Source organism: Schistocerca americana, chromosome 3, assembly GCF_021461395.2.
Source record: "Schistocerca americana isolate TAMUIC-IGC-003095 chromosome 3, iqSchAmer2.1, whole genome shotgun sequence".
Lineage (NCBI taxonomy): Eukaryota > Metazoa > Arthropoda > Insecta > Orthoptera > Acrididae > Schistocerca > Schistocerca americana.
This window is the reverse complement of record NC_060121.1, coordinates 425,216,734-425,240,124: the sequence shown is the minus strand read 5'-3', so window position 1 is coordinate 425,240,124 and position 23,391 is coordinate 425,216,734. Positions and strand designations below refer to the sequence as shown.

Genomic DNA, 23,391 nt, shown 5'->3' with positions numbered 1-23,391 from the left:
TCTGTCTACCTCCTTCTGTGCTGCATTTCCAGATTCTACTTTCTGCTCTTACCCTCTGATTCACACTGGCTGCTTCAAAAAACTTTTCTTTTTCATACAACACTGCCAAGCAAGTCTTTGTCCCCCAAAGAACTTGGCACGTAGCTCGGTATAGTACATTCACGCAGGTGCGTTACTATTCACACAGTTTTAGCATCAATCAATCTTTTGTTGAGGCAGATAAATAATGACACAATTTTTCTGCATATTTCATCCACTTTAAACAAAGAATGCTGTTGTATACTTTCTGCAGATGAGCAACAGTGTTACCCTTGGAAAACAGATCATGTCGCAAAACAGCGTCCATTTTTGTACTTCTAATTTTTAGTATTGCAGAATTTCAGCTTTTACAGTGAGTGCACGTGTAATAAGAACAAGTCAAAAGATAAAATAATGAGTACTCAGAGAAAAATATGTGATTAGAATTGCTAATCAATACTAATAATTACATATAGAATTACTTATGCATTTAATTTATTAGGTAATTCTTGATGTTTCAATATTTCTTTTTCACTATGTATATCTGAAGTGTATTTGGGAAACGTGTAAGACATTCTGTAAGTTTTTGGCGAGACTTCTAATTGACATGATACCTGAGGACTGGGGTCTTTTTCAAGCATTGTTAATTGGCGGTGAATTCTTTGTAACTAATGTCTTCTGTGAATTGCTGTTGTGGACAGTTGCATTTTTCCATTTTGAACTTCATTGTGTGAACAATGTTATTGTTTCAAGTAGGTGTGTGTAGAGAGTGAAGCCATGACTAAAAGAGTAACTCATGGACAATTGATGCACACCTAATAAACAAGAAAAATGTTCTGAACTATGCATGTTTTCACATTTACTCAGTATTTTCACCATAATTTCTCTGCTTCGATTACACTGTATGTCCATATATTTTTCCTGTGTGTGATTGTGATGATCATACCAGCTTCACTTTCTATGTAAGAATGACACGATTCACAATTGTGTTAGTCAGTAAAAGTACTGTGATTAAAGAATCTTGACAGAATTACAAACACAAAATTAATCAAGACCCTCATTCTTTCACGAAAATTGTATCGTGAAGTAGTCTCACAACAGTCATGATATGTGTGAACAGTGATCAGTAACCTAATAGTAGGTATACTAGTGTGCACATACATCAATATTTGCTGTGCAGAGTTAATTAAATGAACTGGTTTGCAAGTTTGTTACACATAGAACTGAATGAAAACATGAACAACTGTCTGAATGTTATTCTATTTAAATGTTGATCATCTTCCACAATAACATCAGAAGTCATTAACTTACTTCTAAAAATCCTTCCAGTGTGTCAGCTGATTAATATTTCTTTTCAGGGCATGTATACTGACTTTTCAAGCTACATGCTGATGACAGAATCATCATTAGAGGATCTGAGAGAAAAAGTCCCAGCAGAAGTGGCTCCCTCTTTGACAATTCGCCAGTTCCGACCAACCTTCGTTGTCAGTGGCACAGCACCATATGAAGAAGACAATTGGGGATGGATACGAATAGGTGAAAATGTTATTCTGAAAGATGTGAAACCATGTACCAGGTAAGACTTAGGTAGTTACTGTAAGAAATAGTTTTTATCATTCATTTGTTCATAGTGTGTGTGTGTGTGTGTGTGTGTGTGTGTGTGTGTGTGTGTGTGTGTGTGTGTGTGTGTGTCTGTGTCTGTGTCTGTCTGTCTGTCTCATTTTCCCTCTCCTTGGGGTGAGTAGTTGTATCAGGAGGCTAAGTAAGGGGAAAGAGGAGCAGAGTATGTGAGGAAAATTAGGGAATGTTTGCTAATGGCTGGGAGAGAGAGGCGGCAGGTGCTCAGCATAGAAATGTGGACCCAGTAAATTCATTCTGGCCACAGGCAGGGGAAATTGTGTGTAGCACATGATGTGGAGGAATGGATAAGGAAGGGGAGCTAGACAGAGGAAGAGGGTGACTATGAAGAAGAAAGTGTTCCTGTGGGATGAGTGAAACAAGAGCCATGGGGCAGTAAATCCTGCAGTGAAAGAATTTTCCACTTCTATTAGTTTTTTAACTTTTGATCTTGCAATATTTAATTTATAAAATCTGTCAGTTGCATTTGCAAGTACAGACAGTTAAAGGTCATGTAAAATGTCTCTGTTGTCCCCTATGAATGTAGGACATCAGAGTTTGAATGTGGATTATAGCACCCATGTGAACAAGATAAGCCCACATTTCAAACAAAGATTTGATACTTGCGAAAGTACTAAAAAAAATTGACCTTGAAACAAACTAATATGGATTTGCCACCCAGGTGAATATTTACACTTGAGAGGGGACAGTTTGTCATCTTATGTATATACACTTTTACCCATTTCCTGTACTGAGGTGTAAAATATGTAATTAGTATTTCTTTTATTGTGATTTGTCTAATGTGTGCTAGTGATACTCTTGCAGTGCCCAATTTAGATCACAAAAGTGAATTCATAACAACAGTGAAAAAATGCTTTGTGTTTAATACGAGTTACTGATCAAATGAATTTTCCAGAACTATGAAAGAAAATAATTGTAATTAACACAGCTTGTATAATTACGGCAGGAACTGTTGAAAGGTGAGGCTGAAAATAATCACTTGACTGAACCACAATCCACCAAAGTAGAAATTAACGGTAGTAGGTGGGTATAACTATACTCAGATCCCAAGCTGGCTCAGTTGTAACATAATCAGTCCAAAGAGTAAGCAGTGTAGTGCAGAATCATTGTCAGTAGCCATGGAGAGGCATGCATAGAACGGAACTGAAAGCGGATATGTGGCCATTTGGCCTTAAAATTGCTGGCTGATGGCCTGCTTGTGGGCTGGAGATGCTATGGTTATCATGGCTTGCAGTGAGCATTCCAGATGTAGGTGTAATGAGGCATTTGAGAGTATTGATATATCTAGTGGGATTACAAGAGAGACAAAAAAGGAAAGAATCATTTAGTGTGTTTGTTTATATTTGTGCACTGCAGTCACATGTGGCACTCTGTTTTGAGCCACAACACAGACACCTGCATTCCAGTGATTCTCCAACACCAGTTAACCTTTCATACAAATATAATCTTACACAATATAGATGTATCACACACTTACAGTTGCGAAATAAACCTTATGCCAATGTAGTATCTATATTCACTGGGAAACTCCTCTTATCAACACAGCTGAATGTGACCAATGATCTCAGTAAGCACTAAGGTAAGAACAAAAACAGAAAATTCTCATCTACAGATTGGCCAAACTAAAACTGGCCCCGAAAATATTTAAAATAAGACTGATGCAGGATTGAGTCTTAATTAAAATCACTGATGATCTGGAATCGCTGCTTATTACAATACAGAATACACAGCTATTTTGCAACCAGTTTTGCTTTACAGACTTCGCTTGGGGCTTTGCAAAAACTCTTCCAAATCTTGCACACACGCACACATTTTCCATAAATGGTGTTTCGCGTAATACTCAACAATGAACACACACCATTTTATTGTGAGCACCATTTTGTGTTGCATTCAGCTGGTCACTCAACACATTTTTACGTGACCGTTTTCCCAAACTGTCCCTTAACTGATATAAGACCTGAAATAAAAATACAAATCAAATAGGAATAAATTAATCCCCATAGCCGAATGAAATATGAAACAGTACTAGTGATTGCCAGTACTCAACGAAGTAGATTACAATTTCCTGTATCGAACTGCTTGTACAACTAAGTAAGAAGCCGCTATGGAAGCATTTTGCACTCGGCTGTAAGTGAGGGCATGCGCCAAGGGTCATAAACCAGCCGGAAGACTGCACAGTAGAATTCGTGGAAGACGCACATGCAATAAACAGTGCAGGTGGTGAGACTGGCCTGTGCTTTGAGGCAAGCCATGCCGTGCACTGGTTGCACTAAACTCACAATATAGATATCTCCAGATTTTTCCAGGAAAATGGAGTCTGTTTTAACAAGCTGTATTCACGCCATTTTTTGCAGCGACCCTGAAAAGCACTATTTCGGACAGAGTGGCAGTCAGTCGGAATTTGTTGAAATACACAGATCACTAAGATAACACCTCTGAGTGGAGTGGAACAGGAAAGTTCAGGACACCCTTAAAGAATGTGTGACATAGCCACTACATCTGGGCCACTGCAAAAACAGAATGTTTAATGAAATGAAAAAACAGCTACCACTAGTTAACCTAAAAAATTTAGGAGTGGTAGCAAGAAACAGCAGTCCTTACAGAGGTCCACCTGCGTTGGTTGGCCTGTGAATGTAGACAAAGCTGGGGAAAGAAAATGACGAAGTTTTTTAGCACCAAATGTAACAAGTTTTGTAACGGATTAACTGTAATTCTCACTGGTCAGCTTTTGGAATATTTATTGTTCAGCCAATCAAAATTAGCATATGTCAGAAAACACAGAGAACAAAGTCTTCCTTGTTGGAAGCAGACTGTAGAAAGTTACTGGCTAGGCAGGTGCCTTCTCAGGCAGACTGCACTTCAGCAGCAAGTGGCTTACATCCAGCTAAGTTGAACTTAGTCAGATGTTTTTGCTACAGATCCTTTGACTGATTCCACAGCCACTTCACCAACCACTTAGAGTATGAGTATAGCAAGATCGGGCTGCAAATTGTAGGGACAGTCGAGCACTTTTAATGATGTTCAATAATTTCCGTTTTCAGTTTGAAGGTGTGCTTACAGCTAGAATTTAAACATGCTTTCGACTTCAGTTATAGAAGCAAATGCATACCCTTCTATGTGCTTTCTATATTTATACTCTAACTTTTGGTAATCACAGTACAACTCCTGCAAATAATAATGTTTATCCAGATATACATCCATTTGACTCGTACCCCAGATCCCATGCCGAAGTGCCAAGGCTCTTGATTATTATTGTCAATGATTGTTTAACCACTTCTTTTACATTGTTATGGAATAAATTGAGTAACTAAAATCTTTGTTTAATTTTGTAGATGATCAAACTTCTGTATCATTGTTTTGGTGAGGAGCATTTTAATTATGTCAGACAGACAGGGCCACTTGAATGTCTCCAATGAAAGATTCACATTTTAAACTGCCACCACCCATAAACCACAACTGACAACTTAATGTCTACTCCTCTCACTCAGTCAAACATAATAAAACAGAAAAGAACTTTGCCAGAGTAGGCAGGAGATGAGCATGTGCAAGCATGTGACGGCTTCCAGTTGGTGCATCGTAATCGTGACATTCATTAACAAGGGTCATTTCCATATCACACTCATAAATATTTTCCAGGTCAGTTTTATTTTGCACATAGACTGTAGTTAAGATTATAACCAGGTATAATTCATTAGTCTTAAGAGATAAGGACACCATTAGTGTTGACTGAATCACACAATTCCATAAGTGAAAAAAACGTCCTTGTTATTATACTTGTTACTAAATGCAGCATTTTACTGTGGTCTTATTGGAACAATTGTTTTAGGGCATAAGCTTTCAAAAATTTGCCTGTGATGTCGCCAACACTGTTGAATGCTCCGTCTTGTCTAAATCTAAAGTTTTGACCATGGTTGCTGCATTCTTAAGACAGCGTGGAGGGAGGCCCCTGCATCCAAGGCTAAAAGTGTTCTGTTCAGTGACAGTTATTTTACGAGATGTGAGACTGTATCCAGAAAACTTTTATGTTGAAGATGGATGTTGATTTTATACGTGAGATAGCAAATGAGGAATTGTAAATGCTTCTGTAATTAATGATGTTGATGAGCATTAGGTGATGAATATAGTGGACTACGACATAAGGGTCTAGACAGAGTGACGTATGGAGGTTTGGATTGGTCCTGGGGAGCATGTACAGATAACCAAAGTGGTTAAGGTGATCACTCGTGATAAGCAGGAAATCTGGGTTTGAGTTGCACTCCACTGCAGATTTTCACATGTCACTGATGGGTATAGTACTGCTGTACCTAATAAAATTTATTTCTAAGAATTCACAATCAGCAAACAAATCTTGAATTTTTTGTGCAGCTGTGGGCTGTCAACAAGGTCTTTTCTTTCAGATAAGCATGTAAGTTCATCTGTAAAATATAGATTTTAAACTTCTGGTGCCTAAATCTGAAAATCGTAAGTGGTTCATTGTAGAAATTATTATGTCTTGCTTGGGATTTGAATATTGGTCCACACCCTTTAATGGTAAACTATTGCTTCCGAGCATTGAAATTTTTTTTTAGCAGGATGTTATAATGTTCAGTTGTTTTCTTGGTCAGAATTGTCAATAAGTTAAAAAATTGTAAAGTTGAAATATAATTGTATTGTGACATATGCTTAACAGTTGCTTTGAACATTGCAGGTGTGTTATGACAACTGTCCACCCAGACACAGTTAAGAAGTTTGATGATTTAGAGCCTTTGAGGACCTTGAGAAAGTAAGAAAAGCAATATCTTAATTTTTTTAGAAGAAACTGACTATATTTAATTTGTGACATATAAAATTCAGAATGACAGCTGGTCTTAGATTTTGGCTTTGGATTTTGTAATGCAGTGTACAACATTTGAATATCTGGGCTAAGAAATTGCTTGACTAATACATGCTTCTAATGAGTTATTAAGGTACCAATAGATTTCTTCTTAAAATACTTGGAAAGTAAATTTCTGATTTTTCTTCAAAACTGCTTGTGAAACAGATTTGCTCAGTGCAAGTTATATACGGAGAATCCAAGGCTCCTGACGCTCGACAGCATACTAAAAATTATGATGTTGGCCGAGAGTTATAAAAGAAAGTGAAATAATCTCCGTTGACATTGTGCCCTCTATTTGTTTAGTGTTAATACAGCAGTAGTCTTACAGTAACTTTAACAGAATTGTTTCCTGAGAGAGACGGTGTTGTAGTTGTTACCCATTTTTTGTTCAAAATCCCTGATGCCTTATCCTCGTCTAGATTTCTTACAATTTTGCTGCAGGGTGATGTCCAATGTGGTTCCTACAGTAGAGGCATGGCTGATTCTTCTTGCCATTCACATCCATCCAAGCTAGTGAAAAATACTGAATGATGTTGAGGGTCATCACTGATGGAGCTCTAGAGCTCTTTTCCTTCTTTAATAGTGTAAAATATTAGGTCCTAGCCATCCATGTGTGCTAACCTAGTTTTCCTTCGTAGTCATGCTAGTGAGTGGAGTAGCACTGCAGTAGGTACCACACTGGACTCTCATTCGGAAGGGTGGCACAGTCAAATATGTCTGGCCATCCTGATTTAAGTTTTCTGCGATTTCCCTAAGTTGCTTAAGGCAAATACCTGGATGGTCCTTTGAAAGGGCATGACCACTTTCCTTCTCCATTCTTCCCTAATCCAAACTTGTGCTCTGCTTTAATGAACTCATTATTGACAAGACATTAAACAGTAGTCGTCGTCTCCTCCTCCTCCTCCTTTTTAGTTGCCTCAGCCAGTTTCCAGCTGCAGGGGGAAAGGGAGTTTTCCCTAATCTTAAATGGTGGTGGTCTGACCCAACTAGGTAGATTTGAAGGACAAGTATTTTCAAAGCTCTACCACTTACACCATCATACATTGCAGAAAAAGTTCGAAATACCCAGCAAGGAGGCAGCACCTTACAGAAGAGCTGAGGCAGTAGCAGGAGAGCCAATGAGAAACCCTACATTCTGCTCCTCATTCTGTTTGGCTGAAAGGCCTACATGTTAAATAATTTTGTGAAGCAGTTTGGAACTCGTAAAATGGGGAGTTGGCCAGCAGAAATCAGAAAGAAGTAGCAGCATTTTTATTGTGTATGGTACAGGGCGATCTTTCATGATCGCCCAAGTTACTTAGTGCTAAACAGAAACCTGACAGAATCCAAACTGTGTTCCCAGGTGTGAGTGTGGAATTCTGCTTAGGATCTTTCTGTTTTTCCTCAGTGTGTTGCGGTTTAGCAAGTGTGGACTTGTTGGGTAAAGACAGAGACCTCAGATCAGAGTGTTGAGCCATTAGCTACTTGTAGGTGGTGTGTGATGACAGCGACACATTTGGCTAGGGTCCATTTATGTCAATAAATTTAATTAGTTTCCATGCTGATTTGGGACTAATGTATTGCGTGACTCTTTCCTCATTCACTTTGAACTATGTCCCAGTTTTGTTGTGTGATTATCAGCAATAATTGCTAATGGCCACTTGAAGGTGGTGTATGGAACTGTTAGTGGTGAACATTTTCCAGTACAGTGATCAGGCTTTTCCTTGGAACTAGTTAAATAGCTACTGGGCTTTTTGTTATTGGTTTTTAGTAGTGAAGTTCAACACTGTCTCCCTAGGTTAAGCGAGGCTGGCAACCCTTATTTACATTACTTGATCTAGGAGTTCTTCCATAGTAGAGGTAGCATCCTTTCAGGTTGGACACAAATCAGTGCAATCAGTGTACAAAAGAGATTGCTTACAAATCACTCATGCGACCGGTTCTAGAATATTGCTCAAGGGTGAAGCACTCGTACTAGACAGTATTGAATGTATACAGAGAAGGGCAACACAAATGGTCACATGCTTGTTTAATCTGTGGGAGAGTGCACAGAGATACTGAAGGAACTAAACTGGCAGACTCTTGAAGACAGGTGTAATCTATTCTGGGAAAGTCTATAAAAAAGTTTCAAGCACCGGCTTTAAATGATTACTGTTGGGATATATCACAGTGTCCTATGAATAAGATTTGAGGCATTCAAACACTCATTCTTCCTGTGCGCCATATGTGAATTACACAGGAAGAAACCCTAATAACTGGTACAATGGGACATATTGGTACCCGCTGCCATCCACTTCATGGTGGTTTGCAGTGTATAGATGTAGATGTAGGTTTAGATGTAGGTGTAAGTGCAAATGTCTTAAGACAATGCTAAATTAGTCTTTTTCTTGATTCATCAGGGACTGTGTCAACAATAATTGAAAAGAATGGCTGTTTAATTTCACTGATTTCTGTTCTAAAACACAATCATTTAACAGTTGTATCATCTGGTTTTAAATTTGTGGGCTTAAACATTTTGTTTCAGTTTTTTCATTAGAAAGATATGCCATCAGAAGAGGATCATGTCTGTAGAGTAGATGTATTATGTTTAAGAAATTACCACTTTGTTTCTTTATTTGATACTCAAGATGGCTGTGAAAACCAGTTTGATGTGGAGCTAATATTCTTGTCACATCCATTTGATCATACCCTTCAACAGAAACTGTTTTAATGGTTTTGCCACGTTTCCACATTCTGTAAGTAATGCACACCATTAAATGTGTAGAGCAAGTTTCACATACTTTTTATTTTCTGGCTTAGACCTAGCCAATCATTAATTTGCGCATCCCACCATGTATTTTCTCCATCTCCAAATAACCAGCACACAACACAGTATACTGCATTTAGAGCAGGGAATAGCATAATCAAATAATTCCATTTTCTGACCCTTTTTAATGTAATTTGATGATAATCACAGTAAAGCAATCTTTTGGTCTTAGTTTCACTAGGGAAATGACCTCGATGGCTTGCATGGCCTGCTGTATATAATTTGTAGTTTAATCTCTTCATCCAGTTTATTATAGAATAATATTCTATCAATGTTAAAAGGTATGTTTTGCTGATCACCCTAAAGCTGAGAAGAACACTCTGTTTATGGAGAACTGGCATCTATTTCTGACAGTCGGTTTTCAAATGGTAGAGCACCAGAATTTTCACTGATATTCATTTTAACAGCTGGTATTCTGTCCCCTATGAAGTTGCAGACTGTCAGAATCTTCTCCTCTCTCTCTCTCTCTCTCTCTCTCTCTCTCTCTCTCTCTCTCTCTCTTTTTTTTTTTTTTTTTCAGCTGTAATGACTTCCACTTTTTAAACTTTTAAATCAGACTTTTCTCCAATTTCACTTTTGTTACTACTTCTAGTATGTCTTTTTTGGGCCTTTATCTGTCTTCATTGTTTTTCTAACTTCTTTGTCTAGGCAGTCATTGGAATTATTTCTCTTTTTGATGGATTTTGCCCAAAGAAGAATAAATAAATAAATTAGAATGTACACTACACTACTGTGTGTCACCCTACAGGAAAAGTTACATGGTTTTGGTTCAGGATTCCTCCAGTAATGGCCACATACTTGTAGATGTGGAAGACACATGTTACTGAATGCTACTTGGTATTAAGTGTGTAAAGGATATTCGAATGAAACATTTTGTTTGGGAGTATCATTCTGCTGTCTAACACTAAAGTATGCCATAACCTTGCTTTTGTTGTGTGTATTGCAGCATTAAAGGCAGTGACTGCATTGGAATTACTGGGACTCGAATATGTTATTATTGAGGAGGAACACGCCTTTGATATTATTGTATGTTTTGGGTCCAGATTGAGAGCTGAGTGGTAGTTAGAGAAATGTTATTTGAAGACACTAAAATGTACAGTGGTTCTATTAAATATTCTGCATCCATTTTTATTGACATTGTTCCATATCAATTGCAGTATTGGCACTCTGTGCATAGGCAACTGAGAAAATAAATATTGTACTGAGAGTGCTCCCCTCCCCAACCTACTAGAACAGTGAAACTTGACACTGTCACGTAGCCATTTTTCCCCTTGTGTGTCAACAATTTTCCCAATTTAGAGCATGAAGTACTAATGGCCTCAGTCAGTTAGGTTGCACGAGACTGTATGAAAGTGATCAGTCATAAATTCAACCTTTCATTGTTGGTATATGTTATTTTATGCATTAGTATGTTTCTGTTTTCATTTTTGTGACATAATCATGTACAGTAAAATGTTCTAAGCAACTCACACGATATTCCATTAATTAATGTATCATTCTTATTGCCTTGTTGTTACCAAATTTGAAAATATATTGGTTTCTTTTCCAGATATCGTAAGGTGACCAAAAAGTCAGAACTGGCTATTGAAGGGGAAGCACCAGTACTTGGTCGGTATTTGGGACTGCACCAAGGTGGTTCTGTTAAAATTGGTGACGAGATCTTTGTTCCTGCTTAAAGACGGAGAAATTTCTGCTTGTCGTAGAGAAGAATTAAATACCAATACATAAAAATGAAACTGATGGGATGTTTGTAAGTTGCCATAAAAACATTTGTGTACAAGGAAATTGCACCTATGAAGAGTGGCACTGGTACAATTTTACGGGTATTGTCATATTTTTATAAGTTTGTGTTGGAGAGGAGTGAATATTCTTTAAACTGAAGAGTACTTACTTGAACTCCATTGTATTAAAAGCAGTCCAGAAATTGTCTGGCAGCTCTTACACATTTTTATAAAAAGAGACTTTTTGAAAGTCTACAAAGATTGTAACCTTGCATTTACAAAATAAATAGACTAAAAATTATATAAATGCAGTATCATTGTAAAAATAAGAGAATCCTCTGTTATTAAGATGACATTTGCTATGAAGGAAAATGCCATAAAAAAGGGAAATGTTGCAAAAGATGCTGTTGTTGCCAAAAGTTGATGTTAAGAATTGGCAGGTCATGAGATGTGATGACAGCCTATCCTGGGTGAATATTAGACAATTGTGCATTAACATCTCTTGGGAATAACAACACAGCCCCTTAATAGCACTGCATAATGCAAAACTGTGATAGGATCTGTTGTGCTGTAGACCTCTTCAAAACTAGGAGCACGGTAATAGTTGGCTGAATCGGATGAAGTTTGAACGGTTTTGTTGTGCTACTGTCAGCCAGTTGTGCAGTGCTGTGGATTTAAATTTACAGTAATCAAAAATTATTCCTTCCCCTGTCAATAGTTACAAATTCTTTGACAGTCTGTGAAATTAAGTGGTTTCATTTTCAGTGATATACAGATACCTCTTTTATTTACGAGGGCCGTTCAGAAAGTAACCTCCGGTTGATTTAAAAAATACACCAAGTTAAATAAAAATATTTTAATATATACATCTTACAACTACATCTTTGCACTATTTTTCTACATAGTCTCCGTAGTGATTGAGGCACTTATCGTATCTCTTCACAAGCTTTGAAATTCCTTCTGCATAAAAATCACCCGCTTGTGCCTGGAGCCAGCCTGTGACCGCATCTTTGAGCTCTTCGTCGTCATCAAACCGCTGTGACCCGAGCCATTTCTTCAAATGCATGAAGAGGTGATAATCACTTGGCGCCAGGTCTGGGCTGTAAGGTGGATGGTTGATAACGTCCCACTTGAAGGACTCAAGAAGGGCCGTTGTTCTGCGAGCAGAGTGAGGACGGGCGTTATCGTGCAAAAAAATGATACCGGAAGTCAGCATACCACGGCGTTTGTTCTGTATAGCCCGTCGTAACTTTTTTATTGTTTCACAGTACATGTCTTGATTAATGGTCGTACCACGTTCCATGAATTCAACCAACACCACCCCTTTGGCATCCCAAAACACCGTTGCCATCAGTTTTCTGGCAGAAAAATCTTGCGAGGCTTTTCTTGGTTTGGTAGGCGAATTTGAATGTGCCCACATCTTTGATTGTTCTTTTGTCTCAGGGTTCACGTACTTAATCCAGGTTTCGTCACCGGTCATGATTCTGTTTAACAATGGTTCTCCTTCGTCCTCATAACATGACAGAAAGTCTAATGCAGAGGCCATTCTTTGAGTTTTGTGGTGGTCGGTAAGAATTTTGGGCACCCATCGTGCACAGAACTTACGGTAACCCAATCTTGCTGTCACTATCTCATACAAGAGCCTTAGAAATCTGTGGAAAACCAGTAGACAACTCCGACATTGAGAAACGTCGATTTTCACGAACTTTTGCATCAACTGTCTGAACGAGTTCGTCAGTCACCAATGATGGTCTACCACTCCTCTCTTCATCATGAACGTTTTCTCGTCCACTTTTAAATAAACGTACCCATTCACGGACAACTCCTTCACTCATAACTCTTGGTCCGTACACGGCACAAAGCTCACGATGAATAGCTGCTGCAGAATATCCTTTGGCTGTAAAAAAACCTTATGACAGCACGCACTTCACATTTGGCGGGGTTTTGTATTGCAGCACACATTTCAAACTGCCACAAAAACTAAACTAGCGCAGGTACGACGTTCACTCGACCACAGCTTGATGCCGACTGACCTGTTCAGTGCGTGAACGCACAGATGGCGTCGCTACTCCCCCCACAACCCGCACTGTGACCAATCGGAGGTTACTTTCTGAACCACCCTCGTATAATCCATAGGGATTTCAATACAGCTTCATCAGAAATGACAAACTGCCTATTGGCTTCTGTCTCGAGTTCGATGGCTGACACTCATCTGACGATTTTACTGACGTTTCACCAGCACAAGTGGCTGGCATTGTCAAAGCTTCACCCTCCATTGCAGGTGGTTAACTGGTACCGAGCTCACGGCAGCAGACTATAGGTACCTGGTGTGTCAACATCCGAGGGCTTCCCCGCGGTCATTTTTGGTGTGGTTCTCCTCTTGCTACCTGCAATGGTCGTTCGCCATCTGTTTACCTTAAGGCTTTCCTCTTTCTTGTTGAAGCTATTCGCATGTTTTTGTATTTATACAGCTTCTATAAACAAGCGGATGTGATAGTGCTTCTCTACAGCCAGAATTTCTGTGTCGACGAATTTTATTACGTGGTCGGTCTCGCTCAGTGTGTACTCTGCCATGGACGATTTCTCCATCTGCCCCAACCTGCAATGTCACTTATGTTCTCTGATCCTGGTGTTGATTGATCATCCAGTCATTCCGGCATAAACTTTTCCGCATGTGCATGGTATGCAGTATATTCCTCACATTGCAAGTGGACCCCTTTTCTCCTTTGCTGATCTAGGACACTCTTTGATCTTCCTTGTCAGTTTGAAAATCGTTTTTACACTGTGTTTGTGCAATATTCGGCTGATTCTGTCCATCCCTCTGGGAATGTATGGCAGAAAGGCCATACCCGACATTTCTTTTTCTGATTTCTTACTTCGCCGAGTGTTTGGCTCTGTTACACTTTCTAATATAATTTGTGGAGTACTAATTGCTCCTCAGAACATTTTCCAGGTGTTGAATTTCACGTCTGAGGTGCTGTAGCTCACATATTCATCCTGCTCGCATTATGAGCATATTAATCATGCCTGATAACAGATGAATGTCGGCCGAAGAACCAGAGATAGAAGCCAATAGGCAGTTTGTCAACCAGTGGCCGTGAAAGCCTTAACAATTTTGTTCATCAGAAATGCCAGTTTGTATTGAAGTTTCAGTTGCACAGTGGAAGCTGCTATTTGTGTGAGGTCTTGTATTTTTTCTTATTCTGACAAATGTTTCAGATCTTGCATTATAGCACATCATGTATGGAGTGGAGGAAAAATGACTGTTTAAATGCCTGTGAATGCACGATAATTAGTCAAATCTTGTGTTTGTGGTCTGTGTGGGAGTGATAAAGAGGTGGTTTGTAGTATATTACTAGACTCCTTACTTAATACTGCTTCTTGATACTTTGTAAGTAGGCTTTCATGCATGTACCATCAGGCATCTACCATTTTGTTTCTCAGTATTTTTGTGATTCTCTCCCATGAATTGGACAAACCTGTGACCTTTCCTTTGTAAACTGATTGCTCTTCTAAGTAGCACAAGTCTTCAAACATTTCTTAGTGATAAAGACTTTTGCTACTCTCAAATTTTAATACCCATGTGGAATGACAAGATCATGTAGATAAAATTACACATTCAGAAATCTAATAATGATGCTTCTTTAAAAGAGCTATGTCTCATAAATACAGCATTAACAGAACATGTAATTTTAACAGAAAAAAATACACGTAAAAAGTTTAACCTTGTAATCCTAGTGCAATTTCTGAAGTAAAGATTTCCAGTCACAGAGTTTATATGATGACAGCCAGTAGATATAGTGAAATAGTGACAAGTAGCAACTTTCATAGCTTCTCACAACCATAAAGGGCCTTATAAATGCCACTTGTCTCATAAGACTGAGTTAAAGCAAATAACAAGGCACATGATCCTGCACACGTGTCTTGATGTGAAAGATTTACAGTAGGAATGGAAAGGTGGTAACTAAACTGAAATATACAGAAGACAAGGATAAATGGTGGGGTCCAGCACTTTACATTATGTAGGGTGATTCAGCTAAACTGTCACGTAGAATATAGAATAAAGACACAGTTATCAGGATAAACAACAATAACTAATATGTCACACTAAATGCATGTTTGCTGAGCATACACAAAGTGCCTCAATTTTGTTCATATTTGTACGTACATGGAATTTCAATATTCAGCAAATAAAATAGTCCCAGAACTTCCTGAAATCAGAAACATTAAATCAGAGCTGGTTTGAGAACATTTTTCCTCACAAGCAACTTATCAGTTGATGCTCCCCTTCTCCTCCTCTTTACCCGCCTACACTTTCATCTGTATCAGTTTTCACTACCATTTGCGATACAAATGTATACTAATCCTGCACTTGGATGGTACTGACATCCCTCAGCTTGGTGACCCAAGCAGCCACTACTAATTGTTCTATGTCCTGCAAGGAAATGTTAAATGTGTGGTGCCTCTGGTGCTCCTTTTATCTTGGCGCTTCAACTGTTGGCTTGTGTTCCCTTAAACCAGCTCTGCATTAAATTGTAAGAAGTATCAGGATGCATAAACTGATCAATGACCCACATGTTGCCCAGTGCGGATGCCTATACCCACTACCCTTGGTAGATGAGGCTAAGGACATGACATTTCTCCTCCTCCTGGCAAAAGAGTGAACCACTGTGTCAGTGTGAATATTGCATTCTGAATTTTGCATTCTGGTCATATTGTCACATACTAACGGTCACTGCCTTGTTCTAATGGCGTTGTTTCCATTTAAACAAAGTGATTGCTCGGGAGGTATTCATGTTCCTTATAGTGGAAGTCCCTGTTGTTGATATGCACCACAAAATTGTGACAGGACTTCGTTCAAATGACATGGGTTGTGTCAACTAGGTGGTGTGGGGGAGATGCACGAGCTATTCTGGGCCGATACAATTTTTTTTTTTTTTCCCCCTCTCCACACAATAGCACCATTTAGTATCACTTACATAACATGAAATAAATTTACACTTGGGCATACAAATAGTTTAGTTTCTGAAATTAAATTGTCACAAGAAATTTTATGAAAGCCTAGTGAAAATGTTTTTGAAATCCCTGCTGCCTACCACCCACTATGAAAGCTGAACACCCACTAGCCCACTAGGGAGAGGTACGAACTAGGTTGACTACTAGTGATATATGTGGTCGAGAGGTTGAAACAACAATGGATACTTTGTTTCTGTTGATTAAGTCAACAGTTTCAGCACTAGAAATGAAGAAGCAAGATATCTGGCCTTAATGGAGACCTGATATACACAGGATAAAGACAGTGAATGGTAACACTAAACACCTCCATGCAAACTATGAAACACATGCAACCTAGTCTGTATCTTTTACACTGTGTGAAAGATCAGGTAACCAGAAAAATTGTCAAAGAACCAATTTGGTCAGTATGATTGTACAACACTTGTCTAATGACACCTACTAAATCGAAGATGGTGTTACTTTATTGGGGGGGGAGGGGGGGGGGGGAAATTGTATCGGCCCAGAATAGCTCGTGCATCTCCCCCACACCACCTAGTTGTAACAGACAAGTTGGTGCCGCCCGCCCACCCTAGACACAATCAAAGACGTGCGAGAGGTATGTGGGGATAATTACATATATAACAGTCTCTTGCAGCATTTAAGACGCAAAATACAGCAAACCAAGATGAATTAATTGTCACTGATTGAATTTCACAAGTAATTGCAAAAAGTGGTAACAGTTGCAATATTAGATAAACTGTAATAACACTCTCTTATAAAACAATTTATTTCAACAGTAATGCATCAGGGTATACAGGAAATAGTAGAAATGTTGCCCCTGACCAGTAGCATTGTAAAGCGACAAATTGAAAAAAAATGGCAGTTAAAACTGTGGGAAAAAAAGGGAAAAAGAATACATTTAAGCATTCTTCAAAATTTTGCATTTTCCTTCGTAATGGAACTGACAAATGGACTTCAATTTGTTATCTTATACACTATCGTTGTGTTAAAAAGCATTTACTTAATATAATACTAGGTTAGGTGTTGCGATCAATAATAGATATTGGAACTGTATGTTCTTTGTAGCTTATGACCGTGATCTTTGGTCTACAACAGGTTTGTGGCACTTGAGTTTTGGCCGTGGTTGAGTGTAGTTGTTTTTCTAGTTTTGGCAATAAATGTGTGTTTTTGTTACAAATAAACCATGGAATACTGCATCATGATTTCGATAGTCCAGTGCTAATTAAAAAACCCGCACCTTTTCTTGGACCCAGAGCAGCAAAAGAAGCATCACCTAGACAACGAGAAGCCACGTGGACAACGCAGACTCAGCAGCATCAACAAAGGAGACATCACGGCCAGCTCTACAAAAGTACTATACAGCCATTAGCCACATTGTAACAGTGTCCTTATGGAGATAACTTTTCCAGCATAGTAGAAAGGGTTCATGACACCATGCAGCTGTATGAATCTGCCACTGTGGATAATAATGCTGTATTGATGACATATGTACATTATTTTGATGAAAATACCATATTATGAGAAGAAATGCTACTCACAATAAATATCATTGCATGTACAGCAGGATTATTTACATTTAATACTGTGAAAACATAATTTACAAAAATAATATTCTTTTGAATTTTATTGTTGCATGAACTACTGATGGAACACAATCAATGGTACTTTACTATCATAGATTTATTGCTTGTTTGAAGAAAGAAGTGCTTGGATTCATTGTGTGGTGCACAAACTTATAATAGGTAGACATATAAGTGCAAGTCTCCATTCATTATTAAATATAATAGTTTAAAACATAAACAAGATCAGATACAATTTAAAAAAAATAGAATGTTTCAACAGCTTTGCCAGGACATTTATGAAGATTTTATTAGGTTTGGTTTTGCACACACAAGTTCGGTGGCTGCAAAATCGTACATCTTTGGCTTGTTTTGTGTTATTAAAATGATAACCGTCATAAATTTTTTTGAAAGTAATAATGAGACCCATGTGCGTTGACAGTTAATGACAGTAAAAAAATGCCTTTTCTTTGACACATTGAATTTTGTCAATTTACTGATTCAAGGAGCTAATGTGCCTTTAGCTTTCAAAAGTACTGTATTTATTGACAGATTCCAACTACTTCATTATAATCTATTGAAAAGAGAATTTTATGATGTTTCTAAATTATCATCTATAATGCATGAGATGAAAGGACAGTAATGGTTTCAATAGGGACTTTCACTGAGTCAAATTGAATGTGGGAAGACTATTTGAAGATATTTTGAAGCTGAAGGTGTATGACTAAATAGAAAATCCTTTTGCCACAAAGACTGAGGAGACTGCTCCAAGTTACCAGGAACTGTTATAAATTAGAAATGAAGAAGAAAGTTACATTAATTAGATAGTGATGGATATGAAAACCTATGGCAAATTGCTTCCTTCCTCATACATTTTAGAATCACACTTTAATGCTGTTAACCATATTACAGTCAAAGAATGAAACCCCCTGAATATATCTGGGAGGAGACCTTCATTTGTTCCTTACAAAAATTATGCCAGATATCCAGAACTTAGTTTACAGCTTTAGCCTCAGGGATCTCATTAATAATTTAATAACCTAACAGTAATTTCATCAGACTTCATGCTTATGTTTGCAAAGTATAAATGAAAGATAGTTAACTATAGTAAGCTGTTTTAAAAATATGTATTCTGCCAAACGTAATGAAAATTTGACATGACAGATTTGGAAGATAATTATTATTGTATGCTTGAACTTCCTGTAAGTCCATTCATGAATTTTTTGCAGTTATTTGTCTATTTTATAAATCACTATTACTATTACTATGGTGGGAAGCAGTGGTTGGGAAGGGAGTGAGACAGGATTGTAGCCTACCCTCGATGTTATTCAATCTGTATATTGAGCAAGCAGTACAGGAAGCAAAAGAAAAATTTTGAGTAGGGATTAAATTCCATGGAGAAGAAATTAAAACTTAAGGTTTGCCGATGACATTGTAGTTCTGTCAGAGACGACAAAGGACTTGGAAGAGCAGTTGAACGGAATGGACAGTGTCCTGAAAGGAGGACATAAGATGAACATCAACAAAAGCAAAATGAAGATAATGCAATGTAGTTGAATGAAATCAGGCAATACCGAGGGAATTAGATTAGGAAATGAGACACTTAGTGATACATGAGTTTTGGCATTTGGGCAGCAAAATAACTGATGATGGTCAAAGTAGAGAGGATATAAAATGTAGACTGGCAATAGCAAGGAAATCATTTCTGGAGAAGAGATATTTGTTAATATCAAGTATGGATTTAAGTGTCGGGAAGTCTTTTCTGAAAGTATTTGTGTGGAGTGTAGCCATGAATGGAAGTGAAACATGGATGATATATAGTTTAGACAAGAAGAGAATAGAAACTTTCGAAATGTGGTGCTACAGAAGTATGCTGAAGATTGGATAGGTAGATCACGTAACTAATGAGGAGGTACTGACTACAATTGGGGAGAAGAGGAATTTGTAGCACAACTTGACTAGAAGGCGAGATCAGTTGGTAGGACATGTTCTGAGGCATCAAGAGATCACCAATTTAGTACTGGAGGGCAGTGTGGAAGGTAAACATTATAGAGGGAGACAAAGAGATGAATACACTAAGCATGTTCAGAAGGATGTAGGTTGCAGCAGGTACTTAAAGATGAATAAGCCTGCACAGGGTAGGGTAGCATGGAGAGCTGCATCAAACCAGTCTCGGGACTGAAGACGACAACAACAACAACAACAACAACAACAACATCATTACTATGGAACCAGCAGGTGATTCGAAAATTTTGCTACTAACAGAAATACAAGAGTGTGTTGTAGGTATAAGATGACTGATTACCACTGACATATATGGAAATAATGCATAAGGCATGCAGCGTCTTGGATGCTGTTCCAGGACTGGATCAGATGCATTGTGCCATGCTCTGTCATTTGTGCCCTGAAACCAATGGCAAAATCTTACCCTGATCCAATCAGATCTCGTTTGATGGACAGCAAGACACTACCTGGACAAAGGCAATATTAACTCCTTTATGGAATCCATATGAAACATGGTTATCCCTCTCAGTTATTTAGTGAATATGGTTCATCAATTTCAGGTTAATAAAAATAAAACTTGCCTTGCACAAACCTTCCTGGATTTGTTCCAGCACTCTAAATACATTTGTTTACATCAAGAGGAAGAACCAGCCCAATAATCAGTTCTACATCATATTGGATTGATGAAGTATGTAGCATTTTTGTTTTGCATGTTGGTTGCTATGGGTTTATTTATCAATTATAATTTTTTTATTTGTAGTTAACTGTTGCTGTTGGAGTTCACATATTGTAATTTTGTCAGTCTAGTAGGTAGGACGTGGAGTTGTGGGGGCTAGAAAGTGGAGTGCCAAGTGGAGAAATCAGGACATTTCAGCCATATTATTCTGTCTGAGTTGAACAGAGGAGTCACAGCAGTTGAGGCAGCCAGAAATGTTTGCATCATGTGCGGGGATATTGCCACTGGACAGAGCATGGCAAGAAATTGGTTTTCTCATTTTGAGGAGGATCATTTTGACATTAGCGACTCTCCACGTTCAGAAGACCTCTGGGATTTGAAGATCATCATTTAGATGCATTAATCCATGTCAGTGTACTAAAAAACTGGCAAATGCGAACAACTGGTGTCATTCCACTAGCGCGCAACATTTGCATGCAGTGGAGAAGGTTCAAAAATTTGGTGTGTGGTTACCAAATGCACTAAGCCAAAATCACAAAAACAAGTGGGTGGTCATAGATGCACCTCTGCTTTTTCATCAATTGGCACTTAAACAATACTGACTGTTCCTATCCTGTATCATTACTGATGACGAGAAATAGTTTCTTTATGCTAATGTAGGGGGAAAGAAAGGAATTGTTGAACCCAAACAAAGCAGCAACTCCCTATGCAAGTACGTGTGCACATCCACAAGAGATTATGTTATACATCTGATTGTTTACATAAGGATGTGTGGTGTACTAAGAGTTGCTTCCCTGAGGTGTAACCATCACTGCTCACAAACTCAACTTGAGAAAAATGACCAGGGAGACTACATGAAATGACGCTACTCCACGATAGTGCCTGCCCACATTCTGGTAGACTGACAAAATCGCATTATACAGGAGTTGGGTTGGGAAGTCATTCAGCACCCACCTTATTCACTTGGTCTTGCACCCTCAGATTTTCACATTCAAGGAACTTCCTATCTGGATGAAAATGTGCTCCGAACATGGCTTGACGAGTTCTTCGCCTCAAAACCACGTGACTTCTAGAGTCGCAGAATTGGAAAGTTACCCCAACATTGGCAGACTGTTGTAAATAGAGGCAGAGAATATGTTATTGATGACTAAAGTATCTGTTATGTGTATCTGTTGTGTTTATTAAACTTAAGGAAAAATGCTACAATTTTATGCACCAACCCAATAATATCAAACAGCCTGCATGTATTGGTAAGTGGCAATTTAGTGGGTGTAGGATTTAATTTGGCACAGACCTGCTTGTTAGGCTGAAATGAATTCAGATTGACATAACAGATCTGCCCTACTGAAGTCAGCTACTCCCATGCAACACTACCATCACTTTACTGCTCTGCCAAGTGATATTTGAACATGAATCACCAGGGTAGTTTTGGAACTGCCTGTAATAAAACACATGATTTCTCCAGGACTCAAACTACACTAACCCCTCCAGTCCCAGCCACACAGCCATCATTGACAATCTATAGCAACACTGAGCCAGTACACAACTAAATAGCTAGCCTATTCCCACTTACAGACAATTAACAGAGTGGTGATGTATGACACCATACCATTGGTTTCAGATAAAGTCTGTAGATATTGTCACCAACAAAAATATACTTTGAAACACCTATTAGAATCACTACCTGTGCAAATGTACATTTTCTGACTTATTTCACAGGGAATGAACAAATACAAAGCTCATGATGTAACTAAGGTGGACTGCCACCTGATATATATCCGGCCTTAAACAAGCCATGACATGTTCCTATCTACACAGTGGTGTGTCAGTCCTACTACATATAATGTTTGAGTCTGCTGTGACATCAGGAAGACCACTGTATCAATTACATTTCTATCTAAACTGTAGCGTCCTATGTCAGTTCCTCCAGTGGAAACTACTTAGGGACACACTATGAAATAATTCTCACTGTATTCTTATTCTTATGAAATGCATTTTTTTGATGGCCTGTTTTTCTTTACCCAGTCAACCATTCCTTGAACTTTTCCGTCTGCCAACTGTCAAGAAATATCTACCCTCATAAAATGCCTTAAATTCAGTGTGTGCTCAATCATATCCATACACCGTCACTCTTAAACTTTCTATAAACGTGCTCTTATGTCCATCATGATGGTGTGGTGTCCTTAGGAGTGCCACTGCCACCTTGCCTACCTGACATCGATATCTTCCTTTCCCCCTGTGGTCCCAAAAATTCTAATTTCAGTGCTTAATTAAAATTGAAATATCTCTTGGTCCACCCCTTGTATCATGATGCTGTTTTCACCAGACTTACTCTAAAAAAACTTTACTCACATCTATATATCAGTAGCCAGATGCAAAAACTGCAAACTGCATAAGTGAAACTAAGATAATTGCTACAAACTTGTCCCATCCAAACTAAAAAAGTTAAAGACTTTATTTCTTTTTTAAAATAAGTAAAAAGATAATTAATTACTGAGTGTTAATGGCAGAAATCTGCGATTAAGTTGTATGCATTAAAACCTTAAGTGAATTATTGACTTTGCAGTTTTTGCACCCAATTTAAGCAATGAGTAGGTTTTGCAAACGTATAGATCCAATTATGAAACTAACATTCGGTTGCAAAAGCTGCTATATGATTGTCTGGACAGATGTCTGCCTATTACACATAACGACCCTCTTCAACTGTCAGCAGTCTCTGTCAGTCAACAGACAAGGTCAGCCTGTACACTTTTGTGCTGTACGTGTCCCTTCACGTTTCCACTTCACAATCACACTGGAAACAGTGGTCTTAGGGATGTCTAAGAGTGTGGAACTCTTGCATACAGATGTATGAGACAGGTGACACCCAATCACCTGACCACGTTCGAAGTCTCCGAGTTCTGCAGACTGCCCCATTCTGCTCTCTCATGATGTCTAATGGCTACTGAGGTTGCTGATATGGGGTACCTGGCATTAGGTGGCTGCACAATGCACCTAATATGAAAAACATATGTTTTTAGGGGTGACTGGATACTTTTAATTACATAGTGTATATTGCATAATCCAACCGGTACCTGGATGTGGTGCACCATTTGCACCCCTGGGTAGAGCAACCTCTG

At 38.4% G+C, this 23,391-nt stretch overlaps 1 protein-coding gene across 1 annotated transcript in view; it reads left to right on the top strand.

Moving 5' to 3' along the window:
* LOC124605841 (mitochondrial amidoxime-reducing component 1) overlaps positions 1-11,316 on the top strand; it is a 118,117-nt gene extending 106,801 nt beyond the window's left edge. Inside the window, exons 5-7 of the mRNA XM_047137771.1 lie at positions 1,377-1,594; positions 6,344-6,418; positions 10,846-11,316. Coding sequence (XP_046993727.1) covers positions 1,377-1,594; positions 6,344-6,418; positions 10,846-10,972 — 420 coding nt within the window. The 3' untranslated portion in view covers positions 10,973-11,316. The remainder of the gene's footprint in view (positions 1-1,376; positions 1,595-6,343; positions 6,419-10,845) is intronic.
* Positions 11,317-23,391: the final 12,075 nt, after the last annotated feature.